Source organism: Pteropus vampyrus, unplaced genomic scaffold (genome assembly GCF_000151845.1).
Source record: "Pteropus vampyrus isolate Shadow unplaced genomic scaffold, Pvam_2.0 Scaffold46, whole genome shotgun sequence".
Taxonomy (NCBI): Eukaryota; Metazoa; Chordata; class Mammalia; order Chiroptera; family Pteropodidae; genus Pteropus; species Pteropus vampyrus.
Window position 1 is genome coordinate 5647462 of NW_011888827.1, and position 13117 is coordinate 5660578.

At 45.7% G+C, this 13117-nt stretch overlaps 1 protein-coding gene across 1 annotated transcript in view; it reads left to right on the top strand.

Moving 5' to 3' along the window:
* The window catches only part of ABLIM1 (actin binding LIM protein 1), a 206277-nt gene that overhangs the window by 108969 nt on the left and 84191 nt on the right, over positions 1-13117 (top strand). Inside the window, exons 5-6 of the mRNA XM_023530076.1 lie at positions 187-313; positions 1717-1810. Of these exons, the coding sequence (XP_023385844.1) occupies positions 187-313; positions 1717-1810 (221 nt within the window). The remainder of the gene's footprint in view (positions 1-186; positions 314-1716; positions 1811-13117) is intronic.

Sequence of the window (13117 nt, forward strand, 5' to 3'; positions counted from 1 at the left end):
AAGTCTCCATGCCTTGTGAGGATGGGGCCTGCGAGACGGCTGGGAAAGGTCTCGTGCAGGGAAGAAAGCGGGGTGAAATGAACCTCACATAGATGTTCACTGAGCACTGGGCTTCAGAGCTGGCCTGAACGCTGGCATTTAACAAAACAGACATGGAGTAACTGCTGGCTGCTGCTTTTTTTCCAGATTGTGCCGGTTGCGGAAGAGATATCAAGAACGGGCAAGCATTGCTGGCTCTGGAAAAGCAGTGGCACTTGGGATGCTTTAAGTGCAAGTCCTGTGGGAAGGTCCTCACTGGGGAGTACATCAGCAAGTAAGTGAGGCTGGGGCCTGGTGGGCCCCCTGTAGGCCCTGCTCTGGGGGTCCCACCCCAACCCATCGGACATAACAAAGGGCATTCACATCCCACAATCAATATAAACTTTTACTGTGAAACTCTTACAAAGAATTTTCCTGTGTTTGCCATAGTTTGCCTATTATAAATTTAATGAAATGTTAATCATTGCCTAATTTCACAGTGAATAAAGCTGACATAATGTTATACTATCCGTTGTAACCAATGCAGCATCTAGTTCTTTTACCTTCACTAATTTTTTTTTTTTTCTTCTCTATTTGGAACTGGTAAACCTTCCAGGTTTTCAACATATTTGCAGACACCCCAAAACACACACAGGGTCCTAGCCACTGAGGCTGTGGGGACCGATGCATAAAACAGCCCCCCAGGGGCGGGTTCTTATTTGAGTCAGATGCTGGGGTGGGCGATAACCAGAGTAAATGAAATCCAGCTATTTTTGTTTTGTTTTTTATGTAGCCTGGAGAAACTAGTTACAATGGTTACCTTTTGAGTTGAGCATGGGGACGTCCAGTGGCAATATGGAAGAATTTCCCCTATATACCTTTTTATGCATTAGAAAGTGTTCTCCAACCAGGTGAATAAATCACCTATTCAAAAATAGTAAATGAATTTAACTTAAGAATATAGCAAAAGAAACAGACAAAGTAGCTTGGGCCCCACCTTCTAGAAATCCAATTCCGTAGGTTGAGGGTGAAGCTGAAATGGTTGTATTAGAAAGGGAAAAACTCCACAGGGGACTCTGAAGCACAGTGAAAGTCAGAAGACAGACATGCCCAGCTTTCAAACTGGCGCCGAAGGCTGCGCGGTAGCAGGTAACTGGGCTGCAGGGAGTGGTGCTTTGTAACTTGTCCATTCATGGCACGCAACGATGTTCTCACTGTGCAGTGAGGTGCATGAAGGAGGCCGAAGAGGCCAAGTGAGAAGGCCCGGGGCCCCTCGGGCCTCCCGAAGGCTGAGGCTCTGGCCTGTGAGCGCAAGGGGGTGGTAGGGACAAGGCGGCCTTTGGGCCTCCTTGGAGGAAGATGAATGCTGAGCCCACGTCTTGAAGCCCATCCAGCCTGGTGGTGAGAGAATGATGCTAGGTATTTTCTAGTTAGGTCTGAGACAACCAAGGGATCCGCAGTGGTCGCGTGGCGATTTGGCTGTTACTTCTGTGTGGCCAGGAGACCCACAGCGCTCTCTCTCTGGCTCCTTTGGTTTTGTGGATTTTGATCATGTCCGACCAGATCTCCAGGCATATGAAAGCTGGGTGGGAGAGACAAATGTTCTACTGCCATGTGGAGGAGGGCTGGAAACGTGGTTTCGGTGTCTCCCCCGTCCTGGGCCGCCTCTCAGGAGCCAAACGCTCTTTTGTCTTGTAGGGACGGTGCCCCGTATTGCGAAAAGGACTACCAGGCACTTTTTGGGGTGAAATGTGAAGCCTGTCACCAGTTTATCACCGGGAAAGTCCTGGAGGTAAGTGACAGACAAGCTCCCCTCAGAGCCACCATCGTTTTTGCCAGAGGCCCTCCGAAACACACGAGAGTCTCTTTTGCCATTTTTTCCATGTTTTTCTCATCTATGGGGGAAAGAAAGTAGTTGCAGATGACTAAGCTCTTAGAGATTGAAACATGTTGTAGTATCTTCACAGGCGGTTTCTACTAAATGTTCACGTGGAAATTGGAATGATGGAGAATTGGAAGGGAAAGGAAAGAACGATCCAGGGGCTCTAGGGAATTATGTGGAAGGGAGGGTTATATTAGACGATTTTTATTTTTGGAAGTCAGGAGCGAGGACGTGAAGAGCACATTAGAGCCACACGTCTACGCGTGTATTCGTGCGGATATGCTCATATGTGTGTCTGCGTGTGGACTCTGCATGCATGTGTGTACATGAGCACTCGTGCGTGTGTGTGTGGGAGGGCACGTGTGAGCGGGTACACATGAAGTGTGCACAACGTGCGTGCTCTCTCGTGCACATGTGAGAGTGTACGGACTCGGGGAGCAGAGCTTCAGAACCGAAACTAAGAAAGGGGGGATGAAAGGTGAAGGCGTAGCCTCCTCCACCCTTCAAATCCACATCCTGTGTGACCCAGAACACCCTGCGGCCCAGGCCGAGCTGATGCCTGTCACATTTAGGTGTGACTGCCTCACGCCAGGAGCTTGCTTCCTGCCTGCTCAGCAGTGGCCTTGCCTGCTTCGGCCTCCGGGCTGAGCCCGGCTCCTCCCGAACGAGAGGAGAGGCCGCCCGTGGAGCTACAGAGCCAGAGTTCAGAGGGAGTCACCGCCCCACTTCTCACGGGCCTGTGGGGCGTTCACCAACTCTGACGGCAAAAGTATAGATTGCCTCACAGCCGGCCCACATTTCAGGGTGGAGAATGTACTGACAGGAGGTGACTCAGGACGCCCCGCAGTCGGCAATGTGACTGACTGGTCCTGCAGCTCGTCACGTCACCTCGACAGACACCAGGGCACTTGATCCATGTAACCACGTGCAAGCTTTCTGGCAGGGCATGTTTCAGAGACACAAGACATAAACCCCAGAGGCCCCCGAGGGCAGCTTCCAGCATCGCCATCCCCGCCTCACAACCGGAGCTGCGATGCCTTCCTGGCCGTAAAGCACAGATGGCCAGTCTGGGCTCCGTGCTGGGACCTAGCACAGCTGACTGCATTCAGGAGATAAGGAAGCGAGTGTTGTCCTTACCCAGGGGACAGGTGTTCCAGGAAGGGGGAGCAGCATAGACAGAGGCTCAGGCGAAGGCTAGCGCAGCACGTGCAAGAAACAAAAAGTCAGGAGTACAGTTGTGAGAGATGATGCCGGAGGAGTGGGCAGGGGCCAGAGCATGGGGACCTCGAAAGTCACGTTCAGGAGTTCGGGTTTTATCCAGAGAGTGGTGGGAAGCCATTGAAGTGATTGTAGCTGGAGCGTCACGCGATTGGATTGGATCAGAATGGGTGGGAGTACTCAAATACGGGTACACCCACGTTCTTAGCAGCTCTAGACACCCCAGCTTCCACAGATGAATGGATGAACAAAATGTGTATACAAACAATGCGATATCGTTCAGCTTTTAAAAGGAAGGGATTCTGGCACATGCGACAACATGGATGAACCTTAAAAACATCATGCTAAGTAGAAGCCAGTCTCAAAAGGCCACATACGGTATGCTCCCATTTAGATGAAATATCCAGAATAGGTAAATCCAGAGACAGGAAGTAGATTGGCCGTTGCCTGGAGTTGGGGAAAGCGGGGAATGGGGAGCAACCACTTACTAGTAGCCAGTTGGGCTGACGAAATGTTTTGGAGCTAGATGGAGGTTGGTGGATGCACAACATTGCGAAAGCCCTAATGCCAAAAAATTGTTCACTTTAAAATGGCTAATTTTATGTTGTGTGAATTTCACACACACAAAAACAATTTTTAATGGATGGAAAAGGAGCAAGGTGGAGACAGGCGGCCAGGAGAGACTACTGCACAACTCTGGACACAAAACAGTGGTGGCCATGGCTTCAATGGACACCCAGCCTCCACACACCCCACTAATGTAGGAGGAGGAGTTTTAGTGGCCTTCCAATAAAGCTTTCATTGTCAGCCCAAGGACATATGAAGGCTGAGTTTTTGGCCCAGGATGAAGCACATCCCCAGAAAAGCGATCGGAGAAAGTGGATGTGAGCCATCCACACACAGCAGTCATATCACAGGACTCGAAACGCGGTGGCAGGTGCTGCCCTGCCTGTCCCCTGAATGCGTCCCCTGTCGCTCCACAGAGCAGTCCTCTCAGGAGGAGCCCGGTGGGGGGTCTGACCGCATTCCCAAGTTCGATCTGCTACACAGGACGGAAATAAACCTGTCGACTTGGGAGCAATTGGAAATTTTCATTTCCAAACAATAATAATAAAACTCTAGAACCATTTCCCAGATGTCTGGCTGTAGGAAGAGACGGGGGAAGATACTGAACACAGTCCCCAGGTTTGAGGCAGCCACATTTGAGGAAGGCACAATCAAAACAGCTGTCTCATCTGTCCACATATGGAATCCTGTTCCCCAAAATGAGTTAGGGAGACAGAGGGCTGGGACAAGGGTGCTGATTACCTTCAGATTTAGTTCAACAGCTGTGGGAAGGAATGGCTAAAGTAAAACTAGACCCAAGAACATGCCATTTTGAAGAAGCATCTGCTTCCTCACAGAGGCCCAAGCATTTCAGCGTCTGCTGTGGCCGCAAAGGCCCCACACCAGGTTGACTTCGGGTTTCACTGAGGGCTGTTTGTAAGGTCGAAGGCTTGGACGCTTTCCACATGCTGCCTTCAGAGCTGGGACTTCTGGGACTTCATTTTGCACCAAGGTTCCAGGTAGACTCAAGCTCCACCCAGTGGGGGTGCTGACCTCCCCAGATGGCCGTGTGGTCTAGGAACACGTCCCGCGTGGATAGCGCTCTGGCATGTCCGCCTGGCCTGGTAACCAGTCGCTCAGGCCTGGGCTCCACACCCTGTGCCTTCTTCCTCTCTGCCTCTCATTCCCTGACCCCGCTGGCGAAACTTATGGTTACAGGTTTATTATAAATATTGCAATTCTTTTTTGTTTTTTTTCCCCCAAATTTTGTTATCATGGTAAAATACACATAACATAAAATGTACCGTTTTAGCCATTTTAAGTTTATAGTTCAGTGTATTAAATACGTTCATAATGTTGTACAACCATCACCACCACCATCTCCATGATTCTTTAATCTTATAAAACTGAAACTCTGTGCTCATTAAATAATAACTCCCCATTCCTCTCTTCCCCCAGCCCCTGGCAGTGACCTATGAATTTCTGTCTCTATAAATTTGACTACTTTAAGTGTCTCATATAAGTGGAATCATACACTATTTGTTTTTTGTGACTCGACCGTTTTAGCATAACTTCCTCAAAGTTCATCCATGTTGTAGCACGTGTCAGAATCACCTTTTTTATGGCTGAATAATATTCCATTTTATAGATATACCACATTTTGTTTATTCTGTGATTCTTGGGTTTTTTTGTTTTTTGTTTTTTTCCTGATTGATTTTATCCATAGAGATTATAAAGGCATTAGTTTTCTGTGACATAACAGTGGTGGCCTTAAACAACAGAAATTTATTCTTTCACAGTTCTGGAGGCCAGAAGTACAACGTCATGGCCAGGGCCACGCTGTCTCCAAAGGCTCTAAAGGAGAATGCTTCCTTATCTCTTCCAGCTTCCAGTGGCTGTGGCAGCATAAGCCTAATTTCTGCCTCCATCTTCACATGGCCTTCTCTTCCGTGGCTCTCTTCTCTCTCTGTCAACGCCCCCTCTGCCTTTCTCTGAGGACACTTATCATTGGATTTAGGGCCCACCCATATCTTCCATGGTGATCGCATGTCAATCATTAGATTAATCACATCTACAAAGACACTTTTTCTAAACATTCACAGGTTCCAGAACTTCGATGTGGACACATCTTTTGGGGACCCACCATTCAACCTACTCCAGTAAATCTAATAACTTACATGAGTATCATCCAAGAGAGGGCAGAAGCTCCAGTGTGGTTTTCACCTAACTAAGCATTGGAAGTGCCCTAAGGTTGTTTCTCTGGGTGTGGCTTCACCTAAAATACCACCAGAAACCTGAGAGCTTTGAGAAGGAGAAAGGTCACTGGGCAATGATCAAGAAGCTCCAGGCTCAGCTATGTCACTAATTCCTGAGTGATTTTGGGCAGGTCATTCAGCCTCTTTGAGACTAGCTTCATTTTATAGGTGGAAGGAGTGGCATGTAACCTCTGAAACTCTATCTATCCTGATCTAAAATTTCTATTTCCCTCTGTTATTCCTTGATAGTCATAAACTCTACCTATCACATTGGCTTGAAGGGGTGGGGAGGAGAGCTCTCTTGTGTTTTAATGGAAAGGGCTCCAGGTGACAGAGAATCAGGGAATCTAGCTGGGCGACCTTAGGCAACGCTCTCAACTTCTTTGAGCCTCAGTTTTTCCTTAAATACAAGCACTAAAAATATATATATATATATATATATATATATATATATATATATATATATATATATATATGTATATATGTATATATATATGTATATATGTATATATATATGTATATATGTATATATATATTTCTGTATATATATGTATATATGTGTGTATATATGTATACATACATACATACATACGTGTGTGTGTGTGTGTGTGTGTGTGTGTGTGTGTGTGTGTGTGTGTATTTCCAAGCAATGGGCCACTTGACAAGTTTCTTTGTCTCCAAGGATCTGAATTCCGTAATTCTCATGTCTTAGATCTAAGGGATCAGAGCCAGCAATTCTTTCTTGAGAGATTTTCTGGAAACTGGCCCGTAACACTCAGCATATAGCATACACTCAAATTGAAGCTTTATTTATCCTTAGCTTGCTTTCGGTTTTGTTTTTGACAAGATTCTCTTTTTAGAGAGATCTTACTATAAACGGCACATCTCTAAAAGCTTATGCTAATTAACTTGTAAATTCAGGAGTGTTCTGAAGATGTTTACAACCTGCCTCCTAATTAAGAAGTTCAGGAGCAAATTAGCATGAAATACTGGAGTTTGCCTATAACCTTTTGTCTCCATCTCCACGTCTAAACTCTTCTCTGAAGCGACCTTCCTCCTCCCTTACTACTCTCCCTCTCTTTCCCTTCTGCCTTAGCAGCTAGTGGGACAGGAAGCTCGTGAGATGTCAGACTCAGGTCCCAGAAGTCAGCACACGTCAGGTGGCATCCCTTGGATATAATTTCCTTCCATCTCTTGTGGATGGTCCTAGGAGATCTCTGCCTACATCAAACTTACTTTCCTAGGTTCAGGTTATTACCTGCCAACCTCACAAAGAAAGAAAACAGCAACAAAATAGTTCCAAAATGAAGGCAGCACAGAACAACAACAACAACAAAGTAAATGTCAAACTGGAAACAGACTTTTGAAGGAAAAGGAAAAAGTCTCGTCCCATGTCCCCTCCCCCAGTCCTGGGCTGTTCTGTCAGCAGACCAAGGGTGGACTCCTCTTAGTCTCTCTGCTCTTGCACAATTCCCTTCCCCTCAGGGGCTCCGTGTTTACTCAGTACTCCACTGATTCCTTCAAGACCAATGTTCTCATCCACTGGCTCCCCAGGGAGCTCCGCTGCCTCTGCAGATGGTGCCTCCCTGAGCAGGCACCTGCCAGACCACACACTGGAAGCTCCTCGTGAGACACAGGCAAGTTGTACTGTCTGGACTCTGACAGAGGAGGAAGGTGGGGCTCCAGTTTTCTTGCTGGGGTCTCACAGGCTTTCCCTTGCCCCTTCTTCCTCTGTCACCACACCCAGGATATTAACCTTCTTATCTTTCCAGAAAGGCTGGTGGCACACATCTCTGTGCGGTGGTGTGGTATTGTGCCACTTGTGCTCCCTGGGGAGGAGTGTGCTACCCATGATGTACTAGAGAGACCCTTCGATGTAGGCCGTGGCAAGTCCTCCAGCCCTTTTAATGCCTTTCCATTCATACCTCTGGGAGTGACTCTGCCTTGTCTTATCTGTTAAGTTAGAAACAATGGACGAAAGGACAGCGTTTAGATGCTCTTGAGACCCCTTCTGCTGAACGCCTGCAACGTAGGAAATAGAATCACAGCACGATTCAGCCAAATCCGTTTTCTGGATTCTCTGAAGGATTAAAAGCAGGTAGCTTTGTTTTACTTTTTGACTGAAACTGCTTTTTCATAAAGTCCAGAGACAAATGTTTGTAATGTTCCCGTGAAACCAATTCATGTTATAAATTGGAGGTTCTCGTTCCCTTTCTTCTTTACGCTATAGGTCTTTTAAGCACGTTATGTCATAATAGCCATAAGCAGCGAATAGGTCTCGTTCTGGGCAAACCTGTTTTATCTAGTGAGAGGAAACATAGGTCATCCCACAGCATTTGCATGGCCTATAATCTTTCTGTCACCATCAAAGATGTAATTTGCAAAAGATAGGCTGAAATGCCAATTCCCCTCCTTCCTCGTTTCGTGTATATCATATGCATGCAAAGCAAAAATAATAACCCACATTCCTGCAGAAAACTAATTGCATTCTTCTCATTCTCACTGTTCAGAGGGGTCCATGCCTTCTTCCCTTAACTGCACCCAACTATTTTTGAGGATCGGGGAAGGGAAAAGAATCAAGTAATCTTAGTAGTATTGGTTGGGGGGATGGTCTGTGTCCCAGTGGACAGTAAACCACCACAACCTCCCGCTCTCGTACAATATTTTTAACATTGACAAATGATCTCATAAATATTTCATCCTCACAACAGGCCTGTGAAGTGGTCAAGGCAGTTACTACCGACCTCATGTACAGATGAGGCCCAAGACTTGGGGGCTAATTAGTAATAGAACCGCGGTGAGAAATCAGATCTCTCAGTTCTCAGGAGCTAGAAAAACACACACACTCACAGACTCACACAATTTCATGATCCACCTGGTAGTAATCATTGCAGAAAATTAGTAATTAATTTGCCTCCCACAATAACTTAAGGACCAAAATTTACCATTCCTGGTGACGTGGAGAAAGTCTGTCCCGTTTGTGACCCTGCTGTATCTATTTCCAGGACAATGAACATTTGATGCTTGTTTGGTTTATTTTTTTACCAGGGACCCTGCTCGGAGAGTCTGTCGTATTTCCATGCAGTCACGCCTTGTTCAGTCTAGTCCCTTTAATCAGCTCTGGGCTTCACAGGGGCACCTGGCATGACCTTGGAGAACAGTGTAGACAGAAGGTGCTGTCTCGGGTCACAGAGCTCTAGCCTAAGACTCTCCCAAGCCCAGTGGATAGCCAAGAAGGCCCTGTGGAGCAGGACCCATATGAAGATACCAGCCACCTCTCCAAATTTAAAACAATAGCTTAATGATAAGCTGTAGAAGTGGCCTCATTTTAAAAATGAGTTAAGCAAGATATGGTATATCTATACAATGGAATATTATTCAGCAAGAAAAAGAAATGAAACACTGATACATTCATTCTATAACATGGATGAACGTGAAAATAATTATGCTGAGCGAAAGAAGCTGGTCATGACAGACTTCATATTATATGATTCTATTTAAATGAAATGTCTACAATAGGCAAATCCACAAAGGCAGAGTAATTCATGATTGCCAGGGGCTGGGGTTGGGGAAAATGACTGTTAACAGTATGGAGTTTTTGGGGGGTGATGAAAATGTTATAAAATTAGTGATGATGGTTGCTCAACTTTGTGAATATACTAAGAACCACTGAATTGTGCACCTTAAAAGGGTGAATTTTTACGGTATATGGATTATATATAATTTAAATATATGTACACATATACACACATACATCTATCTATGCAGAGACATATAAGGGGATCATTGTAATCCTGTTATTCTCAGTTTCCTTGTCTTTAAAATGAGAATTCTAATTGCTACCTCACGGGGCTGCAGGATTTGGGGGAGGTGGGGGACATGCAAAGCCCCTGATATAATTAGTAGCCAGGTTAGGCCCCTCCTCTCTCTTCTTCTTTCCTCCAGTCTTTGACAGTTTAACTTATTAGGTATAAAAAAGTGGGTAAAGGACAAGCGTAGAGATTCAAGTCAACAAGCGTCTTAATGCAAGATTGTATGCAGGTGCTTTTTCCCCTTCGTAGAATTTAAACTTTTATGCTCTTGCATGGCCACAGGTTGTCATCCCTTAGAAACATGCCCTTGATCATAGGGTGTGACTTGATTAATATAAAATCTTCCTGGTGCAGGGAAGTGAACTGAAGTTTAACTTCAGTGTAGGGTTTACGATGCCTACAACATCTTATTTGCAAAGAACAACAGGTGCTAATATTTCGTCCCCTCTGTCATCAACAGATTGGGAATTGGCCCAGAAGGACATAAGCACAATAAATGATTTTAGGAAAATCGATCTAATTCATCCAAGGTCATCTACTTTTTCCTACATTAATGACAAAAGGAAATGGGTTGCCGGGGTAACAGAAGACTGTTCACAGGCAGTAAAGAATTGTTATTTATGAAAAATCACCCCATTTCCTGCCAGCACAAATGGTAGGGCTTCCTTCTCCGGAAATGACATTTCGAAAAGAATTTGTATTTTGAGTTAAAAAGATGTTGTGTTTTTCAATGTTAACTTCAAAGAGATTAGCTTATTGCTGGTGAAATGGGGTGGGGGGTGGGGGGCGACAATTGAACCAAGTGGTGGAATGTGACTCTTCCAGAGAAATCAACGAGTGGTACAGAGCACATGCTTGTGGTCCAACATTGGGGGCCACGTAAGACAACGTAAAATTTAGGACTTGTGCTTAGATAAGGCATGAATTTCTAAAAGTAATGGGGTATCCAAGTCTAAAACTATACCCCCTATAGTGTTTGGGGGACCCTCAGGGTTCTTGAGTGCCCAGAGCTATTGCAGCATCCTCAATCTTAAGGTGACTCTCAGTGGTGGTGTTGAGCTTTAGAAATAAGTAGGACCTAACAGCAGAATGACAGCCTGCTACCGCCAAGCACAGTGAAGGGATGGGTCTTTTGGTCTGGCCACTGTTCTGGGCACAGAAGTGATGACTCCTCAGAGCTGTTTTTTCTGCTCTCCAGGACCCAACATACCCTAGGTCCAGGTGAGCCCACAAAAGCTAGCCTCCATCTGAAAGTTGGTCCCTAGTAGAAAATGCTTACCATCCACTTGCCATCCAGGTAGGATCTGCCTACCTGGCCATTGGCGGATGACCAGAGACAGATGGCTCTCTACACTCAGAACTGGCCTTTCTCCTGGAATCTGAGTTGTGCCTCTGGTGGGCATTAGGACAAGCCTTTGAGTTTCAAGCATTCTTCTCTAGCTTCTGGATTCATAACTCAGACAATATGAGATTGCCTTAAGCCATGGGTCCCCAATCCCTGGGCCACGGACCAGTACCGGTCTGTGGCCTGTTAGGAACTGGGCCACGTAGCAAGAGGTGAGTGGTGAGTGAGCCAGCAAAGCCTCATCTGTATTTGCAGCTGCTCCCCAGAGCTAGCATCACTGCCTCAGCTCCACCTCAGATCATCAGGCATTGGATTCTCATAGGAGCACTGGTACCTGATGTCAAAAAGGTTGGGGACCGCTGCTCTTAAGCTACCACAGCTCTATTTTGTTCTAGTGCTGTTGTCCGCTTAGCCTCTTTCGGTGAGCATTTAACTTGCGAGATATATTGAAAAATGGCACCATCCAGAGGTCACTGGGACAACTTCTATTCTGGGCACAGACTTCTCTAGGTAACAGTGTGAAACTTTCCACAAGAACCAGGATTGGTGATCAGTGTCGTAGGGGCAATGGGAGCATTCGGTCCCCTCGGCCCCAGGCCGCGATGCTGCCCTGCTGCCCGTCCTGCTAGAAACAGATTTCTTCCTCTCATTTTCCACCCGAATGTGCTTTTTTCCTGGACTTCACAGCTCCCCACCTTGTGAAGGACGTTATGCCAATTCCAGCAGATGGACCTGTTTGGAGTTTGCCAACTAGTCAGGAAGAGTGACCGTTAGGACTGGTGCCCATCCAGCCCAGCGGAAATGAACCGATGCAGTAATTCCTCCCCATAAGAACACTTTAGAGTGGCCTCACAAATGAAACCTCTTTATACGCTATCTTTCTTCATGACCCCGCAGCAAAACTCAAAGTTGCAGGCATCTTGGAAACATGGATAAGATCTGGAATTTTAGATCTTATCTAAAATTGAGGAGGCCGTAGGTGAGGTGGGAGGGAGGAAAGAGTGGTTAATAGAACAGCCGACACGCCAGGATTTGATTCTAGGAGCTACATTCGGAGCTGAGTACTGGTTAGCAAGGTTCCTGTCAACTGTGAAATGTGGGTAATAACACTTAACCTCTTAAAGGCATAAATCAGATAATAAATGGATCGATCGTCTGGGACGGTGCCTCACGTATAGGGCTCAATATTTTGAATGAGCACACTGTTTCCCATTGTAATGAGAAGTCAGACTCACCCCTATCTACTTACTAGCTGATGTAGTTCTATGTGATTACTTCAGATGCACAAGTTAACAGTCATGTTAACAGCCTCGATGATGCTTTGGTTTGAAAATTTCTTATGTCACTTAAATTTAGATATTCACATGCATTTGTGCTCACAAACTCAATGTATCATTGTTTCAGGAAGAATTTTCTACTATTTACTCGGCATCTAGCAGCAGCTAAATAAAGATATGTTGCTGAATGATTATTTTTCCCATTTTGAATTTTTGCCATGGTCTCGAACCAAAATTATTAAAGATTCCATATATTCTTTGTGCATAAACTCTTACCACCCTGCCAAATACCTGCTCCTTTCATGCACAAGCGAAGTAAATGCCCACTGCCTTTCTCCTCTCTGTTAATGCCTTATCCTGTCGCAGTCACCTGAGTATGATCAGTATCAGCATGAACTGCTGAAGGATTCGTGCTGTTCTGTTTGTTTTGTATGATGCCCAGCCCATTTGCCCAGACAGTATTAAGGATGATGAAGAGGTCTCGTAGCTTCTGTGGACTGCAAAAGCTCCTATGTCGGCTCCTTCACATAGCACTGAGTTTCTTCGGCATGGTTTTTTTTACCAATTGCCCCTTTGATTAGTAACACCTTTGTTTGTATACTGTGCAATTCACCTGGGATAAGTGTGTGATTCAGTGATCGTTAGTAAATTTGCAGAGCTGTGCAGTCATCATCAGTCCAATTTTGGAACATTTCCATCACCTCAGACAGAAATACGTGCCCTTCCTTTGATTCTTTACTCTTCACTTTCTTTTTCCAAGTCAC